Raw genomic sequence first — 27,547 nt, forward strand, 5'->3', positions numbered from 1 at the left:
TGAACAGCTTAATGGGATGAAAGAGCAAACGTCACTTGCTGATACCGCTCGATAGAAAGAGATGGACGCTTTTCGAATTTTGTGATGAGGTTCTATAATACATAGATACATTTACATCTTGTTTCGGAGCCATTACAAATAAACGCGCTCAAAAGACTATATTCACGCGAAAACCTCAAGAATCCTCAACACAGGCCATTTGTTTGACAAAGCAGAAACGCCGTAGTCGGTGTCGGCTAAATGGTAAAACCGCTGAACTACCTCAAGATTGGCGTTCGGATCACGTAACAGATCCATGTGATAGGCGGACAGCGAGTACAAATAATTAAACTTGCTATACAGAGAACAGCTGGTAACGAGATGAAAGAGCAAACGTCACTTGCTGATACCGTTCGATAGAAAGAGATGGACGCTTTTCGAATTTTGTGATGAGGTTCTATAATACATAGATACATTTACATCTTGTTTCGGAGCCATTACAAATAAACGCGCTCAAAAGACTATATTCGCGCAAAAACCTCAAGAATCCTCAACACAGGCCATTTGTTTGACAAAGCAGAAACGCCGTAGTCGGTGTCGGCTAAATGGTAAAACCGCTGAACTACCTCAAGATTGGCGTTCGGATCACGTAACGGATCCATGAGATAGGCGGACAGCGAGTGCAAATAATTAAACTTGCAATACAGTGAAAAGCTGGTAACGAGATGAAAGAGCAAACGTCACTTGCTGATACCGTTCGATAGAAAGAGATGGACGCTTCCCGAATTTGGTGAGGAGGTTCGATTATAGATAATAATTATTTTTTTGCGATTCACGTTTTGTAAATTTTTTTTTAAATGGCGGAGCCATTACAAATAAACGCGCTCAAAAGACTATATTCACGCGAAAATCTCAAGAATCCTCAACACAGGCCATTTGTTTGACAAAGCAGAAACGCCGTAGTCGGTGTCGCTGTCGGCTAAATGGTAAAACCCCTGAACTACCTCAAGATTGGCGTTCGGATCACGTAACGGATCCATGAGATTGGCGGACAGCGAGTACAAATAATTAAACTTGCAATAGAGTGAAAAGCTGGTAACGAGATGAAAGAGCAAACGTCACTTGCTGATATGGACGCTTCTCGAATTTGGTGAGGAGGTTCGATAATGATTTTGGATTTTTTTGCGATTTACTTTTTTTTTCTTTTGTCTTGTACTTAGATTTACCTACTCTCTCTCTCTCTTGACATTAAAAGAATTTGCCACCTGGTCTAGGCGCAGTATTTGCCATTTTTACAGCCTATCTGCGTTCACGTATAATTATTGACGTGGTAACGAGATGATAGAGCAAGCTTCACTTGCTGATACCGGTCGACAGAAAGAGATAGACGTTTTTCATCTATGATAGCGTCCATCATACATACCACCGCTGTTATAAAAACATTTCATAGGCACTCCTTCAGCCCGTCACTGAAGCCTATCAATACTTGATTAAGCGCCACTTGCACCATCCCACTAACCCGGGGTTAACCGGTTAAAACGTTAACCCAGTGTCAAATTGTACTGGTAACTATGATAACTCCAGGTTTAACGGATTAGTGGGATGGTGCAAGTGACTCTAAGTGTGTATTAATAGAATGAGTAAAAGCCCTTGCTTATTTAATGACTAGGTACCTACAATATTATTATGTTATTTATTTATTTGCTATTTTATAGTTCTAGCTAAATTAATTTAGTTGTAATATAAATATTGCGTACTGGCAGATTGTGATGGACTTTTTGTATATATTAACACCTTTTGTACTCACTTTCATGCAATAAAAAAATATGAATAATTAAGAATTATAAAATCGCTCATCGCTTATACCTTGCGCCTCCATTTTCTATCGCCAGACGAACTGTCACGGGCGTCAATACAAAGTGAGGACGCGGTCTGTTTACATTTTAAAACGTACAATTTAAATTTCAGATAAGCCACCTATTGTATATTTATCGTGGTACGACTTTGTTTTTCCTTATTATCTGCTTTCGCGAACATACATGCTACGTATAACATGTTGTTTGCTCTTGGAACACGACCGTCGGATGTCTTGACTAACGGCCTGATTCGAATTTTGAGATACGTATCTTAAAGTTTGAATCAGGCCGTGAGACATTTGAAATTGCATTATTAATTTTCCTTTATTTATTTTTCATCTTAAGTTAGGTTGTTTATAATATGAATATAAAAGTAAAATATAAAAGCACAAAAAAACAATAAAAAAATACATATAAACACATTATAAAAAACCTAACCTAGGGTGCTTATACTATCAAAGTTACGCTCTTTTGTAAAACAATAATGCTACTACAAATACAATTTTACCTACACTGTGCACTGTATATAAATATGTATACACATATGTACATGCAAAAAATAATGCACAACGAAGTGAGCGAAAAATAATAATATACAAAAGTCACATATACTCGTAGATATTTTTGTATGCGACTAAAGGGGCCCACTGATTACCAGTCCGCCGGACGGTATCGGCTTGTCAGTTGTTCGGAACTGTCAAAATTTTGTTTTAACTGACAGGCCGATACCGTTCGGCGGACTGTTAATCAGTGGGCCCCTTTATACATACCTATAGACTAGGAATCCTCTAGACCGAGTTTAGAGCAATTATTTCATGCAACCGATGATGCCAAAAATGCGGGGGTGCGCGGGACGAGGTGAGCGAAGTCCCGTGTCGTGATTGGTCCGTTCAAAGGCCCGGACGTCACACAAAGACACTTTCTACTCGAACATGGAGTAAAATTACCGTATGCGAGGCAGAGGGGGTAGCGCGACTATGCTCAGTCTCGCTTCTCATTGCGGCATAGTCAATTAGGCCATTTTGGCCATTTTTGAAGGGCTCTAGCGCCTTAAAAAACAAAAATATCAAAAAAAAGCAAAACGGTCCGACACAGATATTGACAATATTAATCTTCTGTGTTAAAAATATCATTGCTCTAGCATCAAAACCCACGAAGGAAACAGTGGAGTACGTTTGTATGGAGAAATGACCACTCCTGAGATAGTCAGAGTGAGACGCACTGACTTTGGACAGATGGAATACCCCCCTAACAAACGCTGGAATGTTTTGATAACAAACTATACTTAGCTCCCGGCCAAGCTATAAATAAAGAAAAAAATGCATTACGTCTATAAATAATGTAACTCGCAATAGCGTACATTGCCAAATTGATGCCACAGAGGATAGAAACGAAATAGAGTAACATTTTTAAACTAAATAGAGTATGTAAATTGTTACTCTTGTGCTGCGCCTTTGTGACGGACGTCGCCCGGTAGGAGCATCTATTTTTGCAAACAGATTTGCGTGACTAATACTCACGAGTATAACTACCCAACTTCAGTCCAAAATCTCACATCTATGGTATAAAACTAACTCGAATATCTTAATTTTTGGTAAGACTATTATTTGAGTTAGTCAATTCTAAGGCGAAATATTTTCATTAGTGAGAGAATAAACTGAACAGCATTGAATTACGTAGTACAGTCAAGGAATTTAAATTCCGACCCATTTCGTACTTTGTCACAGTGACAATCAATATGAAAGCCGCTAGAGACCTCATACGGTTGTCACTGTGACAAAGTACGAAATGGGTCGGAATTTAAATTCCTTGACTGTACGTACTGTATATTTTGGATTATAGTTGTAGTAATAACCCAAGTAGCATTGCAAGCTGTATATAAGCTGTATTGAAGTTTATTTGTATACTATAAGCTGTACAGTTAGGCTGTACAAAGGCTGTATAAGCGCTTATACAGCCCTTATAAGTTAAAAAAGGGCCCAAATTATACAGCCTTTCGCGTTATTAGAGCTGTAGAGTAGCTGTATAAGCAATACATAAGCTGTATAATAGCTGTATTACAGCTATATTTCGGTGTAACAGGAAACCTTAACACTACAGATAATCTCTTATAAGTACGATATAAGAATATGAGATTTAAATGAGTTTTTAAAAATGATTACAAGAGAATAATAATCATTTAGGAAACTAAAATGTCTTAATCTTGTTCACTCGTAATATAGTAATGGCGACAATAAAATGTTATAGTGGATGGTAAAAGTAAATATTATAGAGGACTTAAGTGGAATATTATACTATTTGTAAGTGCCGATTATTATTTATTGTGAACCTATGTATCTTTTCTGGCAAAATATTCACGCGCCTGCAAAATAACAAAGAGAAACCATAAGGAAAATATCAAAAATCGGTAAAGTTTGTGTTTGTTTTTAACAAAAAGTTTTATAAATATTAATTCTAAGGCTAAAGTTAATTTATTTTAGCTGGTAATCATAACACGATGTTAGTCTGCTTAATATTTGCAAGTATTTCCTTAATTATATTTACAAATACTTTTTTTTTCATTGAAAAATGGCGACAATTTTTAAACAGCTTACAGGATAGTTGGAGAGCATTATAATCTTAGTAGCTGTGCTGTGTAATAAATGGAGTGTCATTTACAGCTTTTGTAATTAAAACAGCTTTAGAATAGAAGATTTGTATTCGTTTGGCTTTATTTCGGTTCTCCGTACATAAGTTATAAGTCTCTTTAGAGATCCGTATAACAAATAAAAAAACCCTTAGGTCCAAATGTATTTGGTCTATTCTTCGTTCCATTTCATAATTTTCTAAATTATTAATTTTGTTCATTACATTTTTTTATTTTCGTGGTCGAAATATATACTTATACGAGTGTAAAATTACGCAGAAATAAGCGACTCTGTCAGTAATACAGAAAAAAGCTGTACTATAGCTGCCATTTATTCGTTTAGTTTTATAATACCCTTACAGACAGAAGTTATACAACTACTATTGTTATAGGAGAGTAAAATTACGCCATAAGAAATAGCTTTAAAACGGGGTTGACAGATACATTTGTACAGCTACAAGTGCCAAGTGATACTACAATACAGCCTGTATACAGCTCTTACGATAAAATTAGCTTGTAGTGTTTCACAACACTTAAAGTTTTAAAACGGAGTTGACAGATACTTTTATACAGCTAAAAGTGCCAAGTGTTACTACAATACAGCCTGTATACAGCTTTTACGATAGAATTAGCTTGTAGTGTTTCACAACACTTTTAGTTTTATAGTAGATTTTCTATATTCTGATAAAGCACCCCATTATTCCGCAGAATCCTTTATAATGATTTTATACAGCTTGAGCTGTATAATGTCTGTAAAATACCTTTTATACAGCTTAAATCTTTTCTGACACTCTTATACGTCTCTTAAATCACTCTAAGTTCTAAATTGGCTGGTATATTGATGTTGCCGACACTTCCATGCTACTTGGGAAGACCTAGAATAATACTAAAAGAGGCAATCAGCAACCTGAAAACATTGCTAGGCTTCATGGAGGAGCTGGGGTGGTTAGAGTAGCGCTACCTCGTTTCCAGTGTTATTCAGTAGAAAAAAAATCGGTTTAGCAGTAGAAGATAGGGGAAAAAAGCAGTAGATTCAAAAAGTGATGTCAACCTCCCTTAGAAAATTTGATCTTTTTCCTTTTTGCACGGGAGCCTCATTTGCACGGGAGCTTTTTCACCGCGCGTTAAAAAAGCGTTTGAATGACACAAATGGATAATCATGTATGTATTCACACGAAGGCGGTTTTTAAGCGTGGCGCTTTTTTATCGAGCACTGTTCACTACTCGTAGATGACACGATACGACGGTATAAAGTAACTATATGATCCGGTCACGACGAATAATAATTCGTTTTCGAAAAATCAGTAGCTCAGCAGCAAAAAGCAGTAGATCAGTAGATATTTTTAAAATCAGATCTACTGTTTAATCAGTAGATCTGGCAACACTGCTCGTTTCACGCAAAATAGGCACAATGGATGTCGATTTGCGGAAAATGGTCAGAAGCACTACCTAACTAACTGTAGTAATAAGGCTATAGTTGCAGTTTTCAGGTTCGTACGACGAGTGACGACTGTACTCAAGCGGCCCAAACAAACTCTAAAACTACACAGCGGCAGTAGATTCTCAAGCACGATTGTATCAAGTTGTTACTCTGTTTACTTTCTTTGTTCCTGTGCTGTTGCTGATATATTTAGCTTACATTTGTTACATCAATCGTTATCTCAATTATAATATCTTACTGCCAAGGTCGAGTGTTCATGTGCTTTCGCTATTTTGTTCATATAAATAATAATTAGTTTATGGTGTAGTTGTAAGAGAAATCGTTTTATCGTAGTAATAAATATTATAGCCGGCATACAACTATAGATAAAACACAACTAACGAGATAAGTGACTATTAAGACGAAACAGGAGTTTAAACATTTTAGGTAAATATACCCGTCTCGCTAATGGAAGCGGTTCTTAAAACTAGAGCGATAAGGACGAGGCGAAAAATCCTGCGTAAAAATATCAATAATCGAGGTTTCGTACTCGACTGTTTCCTCCTCCAAAACTTAACCAATCGTAACCAAATTTGGAAGTCTAAATGATTACGAAATTATCTGTGTCGGACCGTTTTGCCTTTTCGGCTAATTGATATCAGTTTTGACTACTACGCCTCTCACTGCGGAATAGTCAATGAGGCCATTTTGGCCATTATTGAAGGGCTCTAGCGCCTTAAAAAACAAAAATATCAAAAAAAGCATAACGGTCCGTCACAGATATTGACAATATTAATCTGTGTAGAAAAAATCATTGCTCTAGCATCAAAACCCACGGAGGAAACAGTCGAGTACGTTTGTATGGAGAAATGACCACTCCTGTTGGCTCTTAAACGATAAAATAGTAGGGAATTGATGGAGAAGTGTTGTCGTGAAAATCCTTGGGAATTGTGACAGTAACTTTGTACTATGCCTCTTCATTAGAACTTTTTCCCTACTTCTTATGGCTCCTCTACACGATGGGCCAGCGCCGGCCACTCCAAGAGACGCAGCCATGCGGTAGAATGAGATAGCAATATCACTTGCTCCCTCTAACGCATAAATGCGTCCCTTGGAGTGGCCGGCGTTGGCCCATCGTGTAGATAGGGTTGCCAGATCGAAAGGCGCTATTATCGGGAAACAATATAAATTTTTCGGGATTTTGGGACTTAATTCGGGAAAAAAATACATTCAAATTGAAGTGATTATATTAAAAACAACGATATCTTACATTATTGTACTACTACTACGTCAGCTCGCTCGCTCGGCGACAGTTCGGAACTTGAAATTATTGTTTTATAACGTGAAGCTGTTTTTCGGGACAAGTTTTACTTTGTCGGGAATCGGGAACATATGCTAAAAATCGGGAGAATCCCGCCAAATCCCGACCATCTGGCAACCCTACGTGTAGAGGAGCCATTATATGCGCGCGCGCGCACCCGAGCTGCGTACATCGCTGTCATCCCCATTGTTAGTAGCTCGGTACACGTCAAAGGCCGTCGGACTACTGTTACTTTTTACACTGTGCTTTTAGTTTCCCCTTCACGCATACACCAATTGTTAAAATGAATTCTGATTCTTATCTACTAGACATACGTGCTATTTTCCTATGAATTCGCTGGAATTGAACTAAAAAGAGCCAGCCGGTATGACAACACTGATTAGCGTACAAATTGGGTCGAAGCCGGAGCGCACTAAATGATCTGAAATTAAATTAGCGTATCACGTTATGCAATACCATAGATCAGCGGTCGGCAACCTTTTAGCCGCATGCGCCCCCGGGCCGCAGGTTGCCGAGCGCTGCCATAGAGAAATATAGTAAGACAAGAGTGCTCACTCCATACATCAGTATTGGTACCAAAACGACTATTATTATCATAGTATCACTGACCGGAAAGTCTAATGGTCAACAGCATAAGACTTTCCGGTCGGTGCTACATCTATTGTCACTTGACAGTACTGCTACTTAAAGTACTGATAATTAGGCTACTCGATGCTAGATGTCGACTACACTGAGAGAAAAATCATCACCAGGAATTAAAAAACAGTTCTGTACTGGGCGAAAAAATTAAATTTTAGTAATAATTATGGACGTCTCACTATTTCTGTAAAGTTTATTTATTTCTACAAACAGCTCAGTAATCCCAAATATAATTTCAACAAACAGATAATAGAAATTGCAAGAACTAATAGAAATTGCAAAAGTCAATTTGTTCATATTAGTTAACTCTCCTTGTCCCCGGATTAAGTTTATTTTTGTAATTCTAAGTGTGTTTTGTTGTACTTTTCTCTCAGTGTATGAAAATAATAGTCGTTTTGGTACCAAAACTGATGTATGGAGTGAGTAATCTATGCATTTTTTTCTCTATGGCAATACTAATTATTGTAGCCGTTTGAAAGTAGTCTGTAACAATTACCAGCGTGGGCGTACAGTTTTATAAATGTATCGTATAACTTTAATTATTAAATAATATGCCGAAAATTGTTTCGCCTACGCCCGTACAAACCGCAACCTTTAACTGCCCATCGGTGGACCTTATGCCTTTTGTAATAAGGTTTACAATCTGTCAGTTAACAGTGTAGGCGATGGTAAGTCGGAGTAGTCGGACCTTCGAGCTTTTAGTTAGCTTAACCTGGTTTTCGGCAGCCGATTGTATGAGTTGTATGTATGTATGTAAACACTTGATTGTACATATAAGACAGGTTAAATTACAATGAAACAAAAAATATATATATATAATGTACAAAGGCAAACTTATCCCTATAAGGGATCTCTTCTAGTCAACCTTTGAGCAATTGAGAGTAAATTAAAACAAACATGATAGACAAACGAACACTTATGTACAAAAAAGTAAACTATTGTTCAATTATTACGCAAGTAAATAATTAAAACCTATAGCCTATAATATAATAATATATAATTATATACCTACATATTATACAAATATACACATAATACATATTTATAAAGATAAATACATAAATATAAATATATACAATAGTTGTATGACTATATTCGGCCCAGTTTCCAGTTCTAAAGACACTTCTCTATAACGCATGAGCGTTTTAAATACGTGATAAAACTGATAAACTTTTTGATTGAAATTGCCGCTTTCTTACAGGCGGGCTCAAGCAATAAATGTCAAACCTGAAGCTACACGCAAATACTATGAGAACTAGTTACTTCGCATGAATAATTAAATAAATAGATAATAATATTATCCTAGGACAAAATTACAGAGATCGACCTAGTCCCACAAGCTTAATAAGCCTTGTAGGTTAGAAAACGATATACCTATATGACATAATTATCTATAGGTAACTATATAAACACCTACTTATAAGAAAACATTCCTAACTCAGGGCAACCACACAAATAAATACCCTTACCAGTATTCAAAGACGCCGGGACCTCCTGTTTGAGAGGCAGGGTCACTACCAACTAGACTAGGAACCCGCCAAACGTCAAGACAAGGATACTTCCAAAGAAATTTAACATTTTTCTTGGCTCATTAGCTCATAAAACACCTAACCTCAACCATCCTACGCTCACCATTAACACGCACGCTCGCACCACATCCGTGACTTTAAATTCAAACCATAATGCCATCGTATAAGGGACCTTAGTAATATTCCAATCGCTAGCCAGGCTATCTACAACCAGGCTAATTGTAGATATCTCTGTTTGGCCCTATGGTTGACTGGTAGAGAATGCCATTTGGCATTAAATCCGTCATTTGTACATTGTTGTATACATTTTGTGCAAAAAAGTTTAAATAAATAAATAAAAATACCCGCTTCGCAAAATATCCACTAACGAACTTTCACACGCATTTGCACTACATTCTCCTCACAACTAGGTACATAAGTGTAGACGTAGGATAAATCGTTGGAAATATGACATGGATGGACCGTGAGGTGCCGACTGCCCAGAAAAAATTACCACCACGCTAATTACTGCTTTGATTTTTCTCCTAACAGTTATGTTTTCTGTTCTGTGCGCGATCACGATCAGATTGCGTTACCTATTACTATGTTAACTTTATTGTTTCATTTCATCACTACTGTTGCGTTGCAGCACCAGGTAATCTCGATAAAATGGGCAACAGATTGATCGATCTAATCGCGACTGCAACGCCAGCAACGCAAGGAAATTGACAGTGACATCTGAGACCTACTGTCCACGGAAGCGTAGCTGCATAGACGCGTCTTCGTCATTGTACGCTTGGTGTACGCTTGCTTGCAGCCTACATACAAAACCGCACAACTCTGTCAACGTCTGGAGCGGCAACGTCGTCGCGTCAGCGTACAATGACGAATACGCGTCTATGCAGCTACGCTTCCATGGACAGTAGGCCTGACTTGACAGTAACATTGTGACGATTTACCAGTCGTGTAACCTTTAGGGCCACCCCACATTTAGCGTCTTTCGAGCGTCGGCGTCTGGTCAGCGCTATGGAAAATGACGTCGCTGCGCAGTTGCGTCGACGTTGTGTCGAGCAGTGGCCATAGAGTTGTAGACGCCGACGCTCGAAAGACGCTAAATGTGGGGTGGCCCTTACTGGTGTTGAGATCACTTTACACTGGTTTTCGGGAGGTAAAGTCACCAGCGCTTGCGCGTACAATATGAAATACACTGCCAGGAAGCAAGGCTTAGCGGATAACTGTTGTGTAACGGTTGTATAAGACATTATTGGCCAAGTTTGACCCACGTTAGTCTTTATTGTGTGACAGTGTTCCGTGAAGACAGGAAGACTGCAGTAACCTTACAGTTGCGTTAAAAGGGAATCAGAAATAGCTTTTAGTTTGGTAACCGGGGCAGCTCCAGCTTGGCAAAAAAGAGTAGAACTGAAAAAGTGGCAACACTGTAGTGTCGTCCCGTTTTCTGATATAAATTGGTTTGAAAGGGACGACACTACAGTGTTGCCACTTTTTAATTTCTAAACTTTTTTTTCCAACTGTACATCAGTACGGTTACCATCAGTTTGTCACTGACATAAACGCCGTCGAGAACGTAATTTACTTTCTATACATCCCGTTTGCACTAATATGCGAGTGCGAGCGAGATGTATAGAAAGTAAATTACGTTCTCGACGGCGTTTATGTCAGTGACAAACTGATGGTAACCGTACTGGTGGTACAGAAGGCCTACCGCGAATATCGAACAATCTGCTTTAGCACTCGATTATGCAAGAGCGATGGATTATTGTCATTATTGGATATGACCATTATTCTCAGCTGATGGCTAGGTAATAGGTTTGAAGGTTCCGACGCGGAAAAGAGTGTTCGGACTCTGTAAAGACCCACAAGAAATTAAGCTTGCTGTTTGACATGTGATGCTTGCAGTTGATATTATATAACGGATACATGTTTTAAACCATTATGAAGTCTAAAAAAAATTAAATAAAAAAGTCATCTCAAAAAATAAATTAGAATAAACTACAGAGTTTTTCATCAATAATTGTACATCAGTGTCTTGATATTTAAGTAATATAGTAACCGGTTATATTTAGGTTAGTCGATTGTAAGGAGAGGTCTTGAACTAACATTTCACAATTATGTACAAAATAAGCACAGCATCATATATTCATAAAAAAACTACCATTTAAATTTGTTGTCAAAAACGTTGACGTCTATACGTTATGCATTCATTAATGTGTATGGGTTTGTTACCATGTTTCCTGTATTAATGGTAAATGTACCTAATGGTCAATTTTAATACGATTTAAAGAAAACTGTGGCCCTATCATTTTAATGATATCAACCGCAAAACCGCAAGGTCATCTTTTGTAACCCGTATTATAGTATATTACAAACAATCACGTACAGTCGCCATCAGATATATCGGAGCGGCCAAGGTGTTCACAATATCTGAACAAGCACTCTAACACCTTGACAATAGAGGCGTGCTCAGATATTTGTGAGCACCTTGGCCGCTCCGATATATCTGATGGCGACTGTACCTATACCTATATAATACGATATAAAAATTAGGTACAAATATTATATTGACTGTGAATTAATGACAATGAATTAATAATCATAGCGAACAATTACTTACATGAATTAGCTACAATCTGTACACTGTTATCTAAAAATATTAATGTAGTAAAGCTGCCACCATCACAGTGCGTTTTGAATTTTAAACGTAACCGTCTCTTTCAGAATGCTGACTGTGACGCCACGCGCTCCGATTGGCTGTGGCGCGCCGTAGCATCCACTCCCGCTCCGTGATTGGTGGAAAATGTCGGGCCTGCAAGCGCGCGGCGAAGACGTCATCAATGGGGTCGATGTCAGAGAGCAGGGCAGCGCTTTAAGGTAGGTTTCTTTTATATTCTATTCTTTTCTTTTCTATTGCTGTACATAGTCTAATAAAACATGGTCTTCTCTTCCCAGAGTGACACAAGCCTACGTCACAATAACATGGCCGCTATATATAGCGCTATCGCATATTATCATATAGCGCTGTCGCATGATGACGTAGGCTTGTGTCAGTCAGGTGACCTAGAAAAGACGGGAAGAGAGTACCAGGCGGAGTATATTATTATACCATGATTGCTGTAGTAATTCCCATTCGTCAGTAAGTCAAAAGACTTATGAAATAAGCTTTTCTCGGAAGATCCGTTAGAGAAGTAATAAAGTCCAATGACTTTGACAATGACTCCAAGACAATTCTTGGAGTCCTCTTTGCGTCGTATTCCTCAATATTGAGGGTTGTGACCTCCCCTTTGTATCACTTTATGTCTTACGATCTTTCTCCAACTGTTTCTGTCTTTGGCGGTGTGGAGAGCCATGTGAACTGTGGAGTCAAGAGCGGTACGGATTTGGTCGGACCAACGTATTGGACTCCGTCTTGGAGTAGGGTCTCTAAAATTGACACGAAGGCTACGGTCTGGCCTCCGCTTTCTTTTCGCGGGCTGGACTGTATGGATTTTGCCTCTTTTCTTGACCTGGCCGGATCGGCTGTAATATGGTGACTCCTGGCTTCATTGCCAGACTGAAGTGATAGGGTAGACGCGCTTGCCCAGTGTATCTTTGTACCTTTACTATAAAAAAAGTGAGGCACTCGTAGCCGTTTAAAACACAAAACTGGCCAAATCAACGTAAATTTTGAGTGTGAGATATGCTCTGAGTCCACGGATAACTGTAAACACAATTTGCGGTGTTCCCAGAGCGTGACGCAACACGTCTACGTTATCTACATGTATCCGCAGGCATTTAGATCAAACAAACATTTAATTTGTTTAGTTTTTTTATTTAACATAGCTGCATGATCTTCACCTCACACTAGTTATGAATACTTGGCTTGGGAATACGTGCAATTCTTGCCACATGTTGATGATTATACTAACGATTAAGGTATGCCCAATCCATGCAGAGTACTTTCATGATTGACTGTGTGACTTTCCTCCAACACTCCAACGCATTACAACGCCGTTAAAGTATGTCACACTATGCCCTTTGCCTTTTTGACTCTTGAAATCGTTTAGCGTAATGCGCTCTGGTGGATGCCCTTTCTGTATATAAAAAGGCATGGACAATGGACATATAATGGTGTTGTAGTAACGCATGAATTAAAGTTGCAATACGACGCTATGGCAATCAATATGGCATGCGCTTGAGGCAACACAAATTGAAAGTTGGAAGGCGCTAGATGCAAATGTGTGTTGTGCGGATTAGACCGGGAGATAGTGACACATTTTACTGGGTCATTTGTACCAGTATGGCGGTTCGTCAGGGGTCTAAGTACGTAATGAACGAAATAAAAATGATGGTCATAGCGCTGGTACCGGCGGCCCAATCGCGTGGGCGTTAGTCGAACGTGTCGGATAAAATACGAGTGTCGAACGATTTGTTCCACAAAAATCCTCGTATTTTTCGATAGTCCATAAAAAAGAAGTAGACGGTAGCGTAATGCCATACTTCTCCGGTGTGACTTACAGCCCGCCATACTGAGGCGAAAACATTAATTAAAAAAAAACAATTCAATCATTTGTGCCAAGCTAATTTTTACACAGGTGATCATCGTCGAGCAGCCATTCATGGACATCACCATGCCATACTTTTCGGATGGTTCCAAATGGCCGCCATACCGCCGCAAAGGAGTTAATTTTTTTTTATTGCTAAACGATTTGTACCATCTTGTATTTTTTTTTCAAGACTTTCTGTGTGATCATAAATGGAAATCTCATAATGCCATACCTGTAGGAGGTGGCAAATGTGTACAATATTTTTTTTTTTATTCAAGTATGGTGCCCCTTTTTCCCCCTATTAGAAGTATGGCAAATATAATAATGGTCACATTGCATCATATAATTTCCAAAAATCCAAATGCCATACTGGTACAAATCGTCAAAAAATTGTTTTTTGTTTTAAGTCTGGCTTAAGTCTCACAGTCGTCCGCCCCGTAGTTATAATCTGAAATATTTTCTTTTGGGTATAATTGTATCCAAACAAACAGAATATGATGATGCCATGCTGTAAAAAAGTATTTTACGTATACATAGTCGTATTTTTGAAACGTATCGATTAAATATGTTTTTCAAGTATGGCAGCACTTTTTCCCCCTACTATAAGTATGGCAATTATAATAACGGTCACATTTTATCAAATACTTTCCAAAAATTTAAATGCAATACTGGTACAAATCGTTTAGCAAAAAAAAAAATTAATTCCCTTGCGGCGGTATGGCGGCCATTTGGAACCGTCCGAAGAGTATGGCATGGTGATGTCCATGAATGGCTGCTCGACGATGATTACCTGTGCAAAAATTAGCTTGGCACAAATGGTTGAATTGTTTTTTTTTTAATTAATGTGTTCGCCTCAGTATGGCGGGCTGTAAGTCACACCGGAGAAGTATGGCATTACGCTACCGCCTACTTCTTTTTTATGGGCTATCGGAAAATACGAGGATTTTTGTGGAACAAATCGTTCGACACTCGTATTTTATCCGACACGTTCGACTAACGCCCACGCGATTGGGCCGCCGGTACCAGCGCTATGACCATCATTTTTCTTTCCTTCATTACGTGCTTAGACCCCTGACGAACCGCCATACTGGTACAAATGACCCAGTAAAATGTGTCACTATCTCCCGGTCTAGATGCCTTAAATGCCAAAGTCTACAATGCATTCCTTACAAGATCTTTTTATTGTATAACATGTGTCAAAAAGAAAAATCGTGTTCGCAAGTTTGATAGCTGAAGATGGCGCTGTACGGCAGTTGGCAACTCAATTGTCAAACGTCAACTTTTGACATCCAAAATAGCTGCCAAATTCAATGTATCGTTCTAACAAAATCAATGAATTTTGCCGATGAGATGGAATCTTCCAATAACAGTGGATAATTCCCGGAATTCTCGCACGTTTCCTCTCATCTTCGCCTCAGTGGAACTTCAGCCTTACGTCAAGTTTATTGATGGAACAGAAAATAGAATACAAACGTAAGGTGTAATTTGGGTCTCTGGGGACAAAAGAGCTGGCAGCTTCCTCGCTCAACGCATAAGCGTTACGATCCAGCGAGGAAATGCTGCCAGCATTCTTGGCACTATGCCCCAGGGGCCCTCTCTAGATATAGATTTTTAGGTATTTTTTTTTAGATTTAGTTTTGGTTTTGTAGGTAGTTCTATATTTTTAGGGTTCCGTACCCAAAGGGTAAAACGGGACCCTATTACTAAGACTTCGCTGTCCGTCCGTCCGTCTGTCACCAGGCTGTATCTCACGAACCGTGATACTTAGACAGTTGAAATTTTCACAGATGATGTATTTCTGTTGCCGCTATAACAACAAATACTAAAAACAGAATAAAATAAAGATTTAAGTGGGGCTCCCATACAGCAAACGTGATTTTTGACCAAAGTTAAGCAACGTCGGGCTTGGTCAGTACTTGGATGGGTGACCGTTTTCTTTTTGCATTTTTTCCCGTTTTTTTTTTGCTTTATGGTACGGAAGCCTTCGTGCGCGAGTCCGACTCGCACTTGCCAGGTTTTTAGGTATTAGTTTTAGTTTTGTAGGTAGTTTTAATTTTAGGTTACTTTTTATTCTAAGTTTTTAGGGTTCCGTACCCAAAGGGTAAAACGGGACCCTATTACTAAGACTTCGCTGTCCGTCCGTCCGTCCGTCCGTCCGTCCGTCCGTCCGTCCGTCTGTCACCAGGCTGTATCTCACGAACCGTGATAGCTAGACAGTTGAAATTTTCACAGATGATGTATTTCTGTTGCCGCTATAACAACAAATACTAAAATCAGAATAAAATAAAGATTTAAATGGGGCTCCCATACAACAAACGTGATTTTTGACCAAAGTTAAGCAACGTCGGGAGGGCTCAGTAATTGGATGGGTGACCGTTTTCTTTTTGCTTTTTTTTGTTTTTTTTTTTGCATTATGGTACGGAACCCTTCGTGCGCGAGTCCGACTCGCACTTGCCCGGTTTTATTAATATTGTAGACAGGTGTAATTTATAAATTATTACTTAAAGAGATACAATTTAATCAACTATTTAATATAAAGATATAGAGTTTACCGTGTTCATGTCTGCAGTTGCATATTATATGCAATTAAGGAGGCACACAGCGGAGTTGCGAAAGTCGGTTTATTTCAGTTGCGAGTTAATGGCTTAGACATAACTGTCAGTTTATTTTAATCATTGCCTATGTTGACTAACAATGGCCTATACTCGTATAGGTAGTTTCTTAACCAGTTACATAATACATATGTACCTATGTACATAGTGTTCCTTCGATTTTTCCCGGTAAATGGTAATGTGCGAACGTGTCGTGCTATTTCAGTCAGTCCTGGTACAAAAAGTACTAAGGTTGACTGAAGTAGCATGACAAATACGGACGTTTCCGAAAAAAATACGATGGAAAACAATTACTTATTATATTAACTATAATTTGTTTTTTTTTAGCATTAGAAATAAAAACTCAAAAAAATACGGTCACCCATGCAAGTACTGACCCCGCCCGCCGTTGCTTAACTTCGGTCAAAAATCACGTTTGTTGTATGGGAGCCCCACTTAAATCTTTATTTTATTCTGTTTTTAGTATTTGTTGTTATAGCGGCAACAGAAATACATCATCTATGAAAATTTCAACTGTCTAGCTATCACGGTTCGTGAGATACAGCCTGGTGACAGACGGACGGACGGACAGCAGAGTCTTAGTGATAGGGTCCCGTTTTACCCTTTGGGTACGGAACCCTAAAAATAACTTCTTTTTGTAAGTCAATATCGAACAAAAAAATAAGTCGGTTCTGGCACAAAAGAGATAGGTACAGAAATCAATCTACAATACATACAAAGCGCGCTCGAACAACGCACACATAGACACTGCTCACGGACACGATATCTCGGACCAGTTGGGACCAGTGCGAGCGCGAGTGCCATCCGCTTGAGACACGCGTCTGTGAACTTTTTTGTGCAATAATGGAGAAACAAAACAAAAAGTTATTATAACTGTACAGTGGACGGTTGTTTAAATTCAACATTAACCGGTGAATTGTCGTTTTTTAAGCTACCAGTGGTTTCAGAGAGAATTTATTATATTGTACACTTTAAAATATAATAATCGTGCATTTCGCCAAACTCGAAATTATCGCAAGATATTTTCTATGGCAAATCTGTAATATAACAATGACATTAAAATGAAAATAGCTATTTGAGTTATTAATGTCATTATTAATTTATATTTCCATTCTTCCCGTTTCATCCTCAACAATAAATCAAACAACTAGATACGAGATACGATACGATGGATACGAGTGCCACTACCACGATAGTTTTTTGTGCATAAGTCATAGTTCGCAACAATCGCAACCCTACAGCGACCGCCGACCGTAGGTATGAAAAGTAAAGTACATACATGTGATTGACTTCTGTACTTATCTGTTTTGTGGTTCTGGCGCTCGCCGGCCGCTGCCCACGCCACGCCACGCCACGGCACGCTCGCTTCGCTCGTCGTCGCACCTATCTGTTTTCTGTCTCCCGTGATTGTAAACAAATGAAATATAGTGGGAAATTATGCGAATGGTTAGAAAACCTATTAGAAAATTAAACTATTGGAAAATTAAAATAATGGGAAAATATGCGAATGGTTAAATATGATTTCGGAAAAGGAAGCTATCGAGAAAAAGTAAAATGGTAAAAATTGCGAATGGCAAAAATATCAATCTGGAAATAACGATTTTCGGAAGAGACAGTACACACTCGTACAGATATGATAACTACTCTAATCAATGATATTTATTTCGTTTGATTTGTAAAGTGACTATGAGAAACCACAAGTGATAACTACATAATGCACAATGACTGAAGCAATGATTTTTGCTGATTTTAAGTTAATTTAAGAACACAAGATATATACATATCTCCCTTCTCTCTCTCTCTGCATAAGTAAGAATAATAGATTATATAATATATAACTCTATTTCACTTAGATGCCTTCAATGGCCTTCATATTAATTTATGCTCATAAGAAGTGACACTTGAAGTGACAATATTAAATGAGCATGTATGGGGCATTTGTCAATAAAGCATGGGGCAAGTGTCATCTTCAACCTATTTTCAAGATGACCCTAATTCAGACAGTAAATCATGTCAATTTATATTCAATTACTTTGATTTGTAGGAACATAAATAAATATGTATGAATGATTTTTGATTTGATTAACCCAGCGGTCGGCAACCAGCAGCGGCAACCAACTTGCGGCCCGCGAGCCGCCCTGGCTATTTTTTATGTAATATTCTTCCTAGTGGGTAGTGACCCTGCCTGCGAAGCCGATGGTCCTGGGTTCGAATCCCAGTAAGGGCATTTATTTGTATGATGATACAGATATTTGTTCCTGAGTCATGGGTGTTTTCTATGTATTTATGTATTTGTATATTATATAACACAAGCCTTCTTGAGCTTACTGTGGGACTAAGTCAATCTGTGTAAGAATGTCCTATAATATTTATTATTATTTATTTATTTACAAATGGCAATGTCTGATAAAGTCATAAATATTAACAAAGTGCGGCCCGCGTCCACTTCGTTAATTGCTATGTGGCCCTTGGCTGCTAAAAGGTTGCCGACCGCTGGTCATTAACCCTTTGCTACCTACCTTAGAGCATTTATTAACCGGAGTCGCCTTTAAGAGCTTATACCCCTGCCGAAAACCTTGCACAATTGTGCAAACTTTTGTATGGACTGACGTTTATCTGACATGGCTATTTGTATGTTACGTACAAATTGCCATACATTTGACGTGCAACGCTAAAATCGGCAGAATGTTTTGCACAGAAAATGATAGCCAAGGCGTCTCCAGTCACTAAATGCTCTAAGCTTCCTACCGACTTGATATCAGGTCAGCAAAGAATCAAAATTCAGCCTTAATCATGCAAATGTATACTTCTGAAAGCTGACGTTCGCTCCATGGCGAACGATACGGTAGTCTCTCTCTATCACTCTTCCATATTAGTGCGACAGTGACAGTTGCGTTTCGTTCGCTACGGAGCGTAAACTATGGGCGTGTTGGCTATGCACTCTGATTATCAGATCGTGCTTTCTAACAATTCTAACTAAACCTAAAGTCGGAAAATGGTTTCCACAATTCGATCCTCAAGAAAAATATTCAAATTAACGTACCCTACCGAGGCAAACTAAGCCTTACAACCGTTATCAAAGAGTCGACATTCGCTTTAAAACGAAGTTGCTCTTCGTACCTTTTATATTTTATGACAATTTCCAAACTGTAGATTAGAATCTCGTCCAATTATTTGCTTCGTTGCCCGGTGAGCGATGAAACCTAGACAATAAAGGTGCGTGTTTATTTTATTATTAGTTTTATATATATATATTATTTTTTATTAGCCTGTTGTAGTGTCCCACTGCTGGGCAAAGGCCTCTCCCCCTGATTTCCACAACTCCCGTTGTAGTGCCTTCTCCGGCCAGCCACTGATGAAGGCGTCTAAAGCATCTAAAGTTTTATATTAATCAGCTATTACATGTTTTAAACAGACTTACGGCCTCAAAATTGCCTCGAAAACAAAGAGAGTTTTGAAGAAATTGCTAAGAAAGCATAACTCTTACAAGGAAACGTGGGGAAAATAGAGTAAGAAAATAAAGAGATATGAATAAACCCCACACTGACACAAACTTCCACTTAGCTAATCTTCAAAGACCAACTAATGATCGAAATGATTCCGCCGTGAAAAGAGAGCCCACAATCTTGCCAACGAGGAAATGAAGCTCGCATTACGAAATTCAACATCATCGAGGCGCAGCCACAAGAGATTTAGCGAAACCAGTACGATAAGATCATAAAAACGTTTGAAAAACGGAGTAAAGGTACCTAAAGTGTTATTCAATGGAACTTGCTAACTATGTAAACAAAAGTCACTAGTAAAATTCATCATTCAGAGATCATTTCAATATGGTGGTTTGTTTACATAGTTAGCAAGTTCCATAGAATGACACTTTACGGTCGAGTTGACGTCTTTACAAGCCAGCGTTACAAAAATATATGTGCACAACCTTATTGTCACTGTCTTAGAGGAGTGTAGGTGAATATATTTTTGGCAACATTCTTGTAAAGATGTTTGCGAACTCGACTGTTCCGTATAATATTTTCGGGGGTCACAGACCATTTATTATTGAACTAGAATGTATCAATAAGGTCATATGCACATTTTCCGTGTAGCAATTACCACCACTATATAACATTATGAATAATTTTACTACGATTCTATCCCATCCGAAATCTATCTCGGATTTCGGCGGTTATGAACACAGTTAAGATACTGGTAAACAATAGCTTAACCGTGTCACCATCAGAGGAGCACTAACTGTCATACGGGATAAAATGGGGCACGCTGGAGCCCTAATTTAGATTTACGGAGCCGTTAACCGAATGTTTATTAGATTGGACGGACGGACAGATGGGCAGTGCTAAGTGACGCATAGTCTTCCTGGTGATATAAATCATATTGTAAGGTGCTACGGTTTGTTAAGTTTCCATTTCCGTGGTAGAACCAGCGTAGTTAGCTAATATATTACAACGTTAGTTTAGTTTAGTATCTCTTGTACAGTCACCTGCAATAATATGTTACACAACGAAGGCCGCAAAAATATCTGACACGACCTTATTTGTAGAGCTATAAGAGCGTGTCACATATTTTTGCGGCCTTCAAAGAGTAACATATTATTGCAGGTGACTGTACCATGTTGCGCAAATTTCTATAACGCTACGTCTTACGTAGGCGAACAACGCGCGAACGCGGCGCGGCGCGGCGCGGCGAAAGCGGCCGCCGCCGCGCCGCGCCGCGCCGCGCCGCCTGACATTCGCGTGCTAATCGCGCCGCACCGCGTTCGCAACGAGATCGCTTACGTAGGACACTTCTATGGGCATCAAAGGATTGATTTCGCCGCGCCGCGCCGCGCCGCGTTCGCGCGTTGTTCGCCTACGTAAGACGTAGCGTAAGCAAAATAAAGACATGGTTTACACCCACGATTTTTGACCATTTTAAGAAAGATACATAAAAAATTCCTAGAGGATATATCATATAACCAACGGAGATGCCATGTCTATAATTTTCGGTACAAAATAGTCTGCCGTTTTTTGCGGGGGAGGGCCACATCAAATACGTAGGTACGTAAGGTAGGTACGTAACGTAAACATAGCCATGTCAGTTAAACGTCAGTCCATACATGTGGTTGACATGTCGTTGACCATTATTGGCCGCCTATTTTCGACAGAGGGGAACGCCTGTTAATGACCACTCCGTTGGTTATATTCTCTAAGTATAAATTCGATATAATATGGGCATCATTATCATCTGCCTCAATGAATCTTTCGGAACTTATCTACGAAATATCATTTGATATTTACAAGTTGCTTTTCGGTGAAGGAAAACATCGTGAGGAAACCGGACTAACCCCAATAAGGCCTAGTTCCCCTATGGGTTGAAAGGTCAGATGGCAGTCGCTTTCATAAAAACTAGTGCCTATACGTCAAATAATGGCGTCAGGCTCCCATGAGCCGTGGCAATATGTTAATTAATTCTTTTCAAAATCAGAATGCACAGAGGTCAACCACACTACCACAAAGGTCACAGGTAATATTTCCGACCATGTTTGTATTTACGCCGCACAATCTATATTATGTAATCCGTAATACCATAGACAATGCAAACACCGAGTCGTGTCAATACTTCGCTGGCCCAATATTACAGGGTTCTATGTTACATTTTCAAGATAGTTGAAATTCGACTTAATGTCACTGTGATAAAGTTCAAATTTCAGTTCGATTAAAGTGAAACATATTAGAACCCTGTAATATTTATTGGGCCAGCGACTTGATGACTCTTCGTTTTTTGCCCGAGCCTCGAGCAAATGACTGTCGATTATGGCTAATTGTACAAGAACGACCTTGTAGGGAATGAATGATTCTACCTATATTACGAGATTTGTACCTATTGAGCCGTGCACATTCGAGAATATCTTTGATTTTTGTTTTTTTTAAAGACTTAGGTACACGAACCTTGCCGCCGCCATACAATCGAGACATTCTGTATATAATAACATAAAATTTTAGATAGATAGGAGTTGATTCTACTTATATTTTATTTTTCTTACCTGAATAAAATAATAGTTTTGATATTTGACAGGCAATCTTATAAACTGTAATCTGTGAGTGAAATAATGACATTTATTGATGAATCGAACGGTCACGGCTATTTTCACATTTCGCTGACTTCTGTCAACTCCATACATGTCTCAATCACTTTAACGAGTTTTCGACAATAAGGTGGAGGTCGATCGTACCAACCTTCACCTTATATGACCATCTGTCGTGGAAACCGAATTATTGACGACTTTATTACCTTGTAATAGAGTTTAGTTTATTACAGCACGGTCAGAATCAGAAGCTGAATTAGGAAAGGAAAAAGAGTTGTAGGTGCTTTAACCACGCTAACTTTGCATAAACTTGTCAGTAAGCATACATACATATCTCTGTAAGCTCCATACTTGACGTAGCACTTGGCATGAATACTTAACGTGGTCCAACTCTACTACAGGTCAACCTAACTCTGGCCCCAATTTCACATCGGTGACAGGTGCGACGAATTGTAAAATCACTGTTGCTGACGTCACAGGCTTCCATGGGCTACGGTTACCGCTTACCATCGGGCGGGCCGTATTCCTGTTTGCCACCATCATTGTATTATTAAAAAAAACTTTATGATATCGGAAAAAAACAGATATTTCTCCTGCGAAGTTTGTGACAATTGTCAAAGATTTAGAAGAATTGTAGGTAATTCTTGACAGGTAATGAGTTATATCAGTTATATGTCGGAATTTCGTGACAATTGTAGTGTTTCTTGTGACAATTGTCATAAACTTAGCAAGAGAAATATCTGTTTTTTCCGATATCATGAAGTTTTTTTTAATAATACAATGATGGTGGCATACAGGAATACGGCCCGCCCGATGGTAAGCGGTAACCGTAGCCCATGGATGCCTGTGACGTCAGCAACAGTGATTTTACAATTCGTCGCACCTGTCACGTAGGTGAAACAGGGGCCAGGTGGTTGGTGTAAGTTGCGCGATTTTTACAAGCTTTTATTTAGTTTCACCTGTCCCGTTGTCGGTCTGTAATCAAATCTTGCAAGTTAAATTTGATCTGGTTCCCGGTTTCCGATTGAGCTGAAATTTTGCATACATATACGTAAGTCGGGTGACAATGCAATATTATGGTGTCATCGAGTTGATCTGATGATGGAGACCGGAGGTGGCCATAGGAACTCTGTGATAAAACAACGAAACCTAATTGTGTTTGAGGTTTTTAGAATTGTCTCGATGAACATTAGTTGCCTGTGGAAAGAAAAGTACAGTCAGCGATAAAAGGAGCATTCCACGGGCTGTCCCGTACAAACGGATTTTATTTCCTGTGTTGCGACTTTTATCTCGGCATTTAAAGTAGCCAATTATTTTTCTGTGCATAATTTTGACCATTTGTCATAGAAAAGGAAACCCTTGTACCTGCAAATCTTCAGAAAATCGCGTTTGTACGGGACAAATGGTAGACAATTTCATGGAATGCTCCAAAAGCTTGTACCAAAAATGAAATTTTTGCCAAAAACTTATTCTAGTATAAGATTTTCTCTTAGTTTTGAGACTATAAATAAGTAGTCTACATTATTATTTATTATACAATTACAAAACCGTAGTCGGGTTACGTTTTTAAACATGTTACTTGTAGTAAATTTCCTATCATATCCTTAATCTGTATGTTGTTTCTTTCTACTGTGTCTAGTAACAAAGTAATAATTCACCCAATGGCCTCGTTGACGCAAAACGTTCACTATGCTTTATGTAAATCAATTAAAAACTAGTTTTTTCGTTATATAATAAACAAGATTAAAGTATAAAGTTAGACAATGACTTTATGTCTGGCCGAACCGGAAATACTGCATATTAAAAACAAATTATAATGATAATAATATCATAGTGTTCATTGATCATTCTCACATTTTAAAATACGTAGCCATGTATTTTAATAATACATATGATATCTATCTTCTTATACCTAGGCGTGAATCGGTTGATTTTAGGGTTTAATTATAGGGTTTAAGTATTAAGATATGTATACGGAACCCTCGGTGGGCGAGTCCGACTCGCACTTGTCCGGTTTTTTTTAAACGAATATGCATGAATTTTACTGAAACAGGTCAGTTTTTTTTTGCCAATTTAAGTACCTATGCGAAGGCTTGTAAGGAGTAAGAGAAGAGTGTAGGTACCTAATGTGTCGCGAAATCCGTGCGAGGATGAAATACTAGTATATGTACGGTAGATGTCACATACTCGTAGCTTGCGTTATGTGATATTACAACAATATTACAACACAAAAGTATCTAATTTTGCTTCATCAGACCAATTATAGGTTTTCTCTGGATACGTCACATGTTCTTGTATAACAGAACAGCTGATCTTATAAACAGACATGTGATATATTAATAATCCAATAAGTTATACGGGAGGCCAACTATTGGAAACCCTACGGCTGTGCGGGAAATCACGTACGCAGACGTTATGACGACACAACACGTTTAGCGTTCTTCTTTCTTCTGACTCCTGTACACGATGGGCCAGCGCCGGCCACTCCACACTGAGAGAAAAATCATCACCAGGAATTAAAAAACAGTTCTGTACAGGGGGAAAAAATGAAGTTTTAGTAATAATTATGGACGTCTCACTATTTCTGTAAAGTTTATACAAACAGCTCAGTAATCCCAAATATAATTTCAACAAACAGATAATAGAAATTGCAAGAACTAATAGAAATGGCAAAAGTCAATTTGTTCCTATTAGTTAACTCTCCTTGTCCCCGGATTAAGTTTATTTTTGTAATTCTAAGTGTGTTTTTGTTGTACTTTTCTCTCAGTGCAAGGGACGCAGCCATGCGGTAGAATGAGATAGCAATATCACTTGCTCCCTTGGCCTTAGAGTGGCCGGCGTTGGCCCATCATGTAGAGGAGCCATTCTATGCAGTCTGCGCACAATCACAGGAATTTTTTGGGGAGCTCCGTTTGACCCCAGGCTCTTTCGCTCAGTGCACTAGTAGTAGAGTCTGTGCGGAAAGGGGTCATCCATTAATTATTACGTCACACGAATTTCTAGGTTTTTTGACCCCTCCCCCCCCTCCTTGTCACACTTGGTCAGATTTGGCAAACCCCTCCCCCCTAGTGTGACGTCACATTTTTTCTACGAAATCGCCAAATCCAATTAAGTAAGTACCTAAGTATTATTAATATTTTATCAAAATATTTTTGTCGATATAAATATTAGTAATTTTATAACCCAAAACTGCTTAGGAAAGAAAATTAAACGAATAAAAACGATTATCGTTTTAAAAACTTGTTATTTAAATGTACAGCGAATCAAATAATTCAAATAAATTTTCGGTTACTGATGAAGTTAAAGTGACGTCACAAAGTTTGTGTCTCCCCCTCCCCCATGTCACAATATGTCACATTTTCTTGACCCCCTCCCCCCCCTAAACGTGTGATGTAATTAATGGATGACCCCAAAGAGAAGAGTCGTGGTATATATGGGGCCCAATACATTTCACGACACTTCTCTTTCCGAACAGAGTCTACGTATCAAATTGGGAAAAATTGTAAGAAATTGTAAATCGCACACAGAAAAATTCTCTGCCAATAATATTGAAAGAGATTCATATAGAGATATCATATTATAAAATACGTCTCACTTCTATCAGAACACTATGGCCTATTTAGGGTTGTTAAAATTCAAGTTATTATCTTATCTGTGGTCGTGCACGCAAAAGGACGTCAAGTGGCAACCCTAATAATTGCTCGGAGCAATGAGCCGAGCGGAGCCGAGTTTGCCCGAAGTCAGGAGTGTCTCCTCACTGACGAAACGTAGCAAAACGTAAACATAGAGAGGAAGCGACTTTAAACCGACTTCAGGGGGCGCTTATCTAAATAAACTACAAATGGCCACAGCTTAAAAAGCAATGTGGTCACTTTTCTAATTTTGGTTTGAAACTGCTTGAAGGTGTATTCCCATTTGTCCCCGCCTTCCGTGACCGCCGCCATACAAGAAGCGGGGTCAGGTGGAAATGATTCATATGAATGCAGTGCACCCATTCCCATATGTGCCCGTCTGGGGGGCTACCACGAAAACCAAAATTCGCAAATTGCGAGGATCTTTCTCTTTTACTCCAATGGAGGCGTAATTAGAGTAACAAAGTAAGATGCCCACAATTTGCGAACTTCGATTTTCGCGGTAAGTAATAGCCCTGGCACAAATGAGAGTAATCTTGATGTATCAAATGACTATGAGTAGGTAAGGTAGGTTCAAAATGTTTGTAAAATTATATTTAACGTGGTTCTTTCTTTGATGCTGGACGATCAAACAAGTGCATGAACAAAAACTCCATGTCAATGAGATGAAAATGCTGAGATGGGCGGCCGGTGTGACGAGACTCTATAAAGTACGTAACGAACACATCAGAGGAAGCTACAAGGTCGCCCCCATCACCGACAAGATTCAAGAATCGCGCTTGAGATGGTACGGGCATATCATGAGACGCGACGAAGACCATGTCGTGAGGAAAGCCCTTGCATTGCCGAATAATAAGAGAGGCAGAGGTCGTCCGCCTGCTACGTGGTGGTCCACCATATCAATGGATTTGAAACAGGCCCAGTTGAACAAAGAGACAACCCAGGATCGCCCGACCTGGCGCTTGAGAACGAGGAGGGCCGACCCCAAATAATGGGAAAAGGCACGGAAAGAAGAAGATTTAACGTGGTTCTTTACAAGTTGATAGTAGTTCGTTCCAAAATTGTAAGATTTCGGCTAGTTTCAGCTAGTTTAATTTAATCTGAATCTGACTTGGACTTTTATTATTTATACTTTGTCTACTGTTTAATAATGTTATGATTATTTACGAATCATGTATCAAAACAAATTCGATAGGGTTTTACCAATAACAGCCGTGGCTCACTCCGCGATTTCGTCGCTTTGCTACAGGTAGCTACAAGTACATCCGTTCCACATCAATTTTGGTGGCTAGCCTTAAGCCGCGCGTGGCGCTGTCGCCACCTAGCGGCCATATTTGTCC

At 38.9% G+C, this 27,547-nt stretch overlaps 1 protein-coding gene across 1 annotated transcript in view; it reads left to right on the forward strand.

Annotated features, from left to right (window-relative positions):
• The window catches only part of LOC134675919 (pleckstrin homology-like domain family B member 1), a 163,414-nt gene that overhangs the window by 58,409 nt on the left and 77,458 nt on the right, over nucleotides 1–27,547 (forward strand). The window contains exon 2 of the mRNA XM_063534263.1: nucleotides 12,086–12,238. Within this exon, the coding sequence (XP_063390333.1) occupies nucleotides 12,165–12,238 (74 nt within the window). The 5' untranslated portion in view covers nucleotides 12,086–12,164. The remainder of the gene's footprint in view (nucleotides 1–12,085; nucleotides 12,239–27,547) is intronic.

The sequence above is a fragment of the Cydia fagiglandana genome, chromosome 23 (genome assembly GCF_963556715.1).
Source record: "Cydia fagiglandana chromosome 23, ilCydFagi1.1, whole genome shotgun sequence".
NCBI classification, from domain to species: Eukaryota; Metazoa; Arthropoda; class Insecta; order Lepidoptera; family Tortricidae; genus Cydia; species Cydia fagiglandana.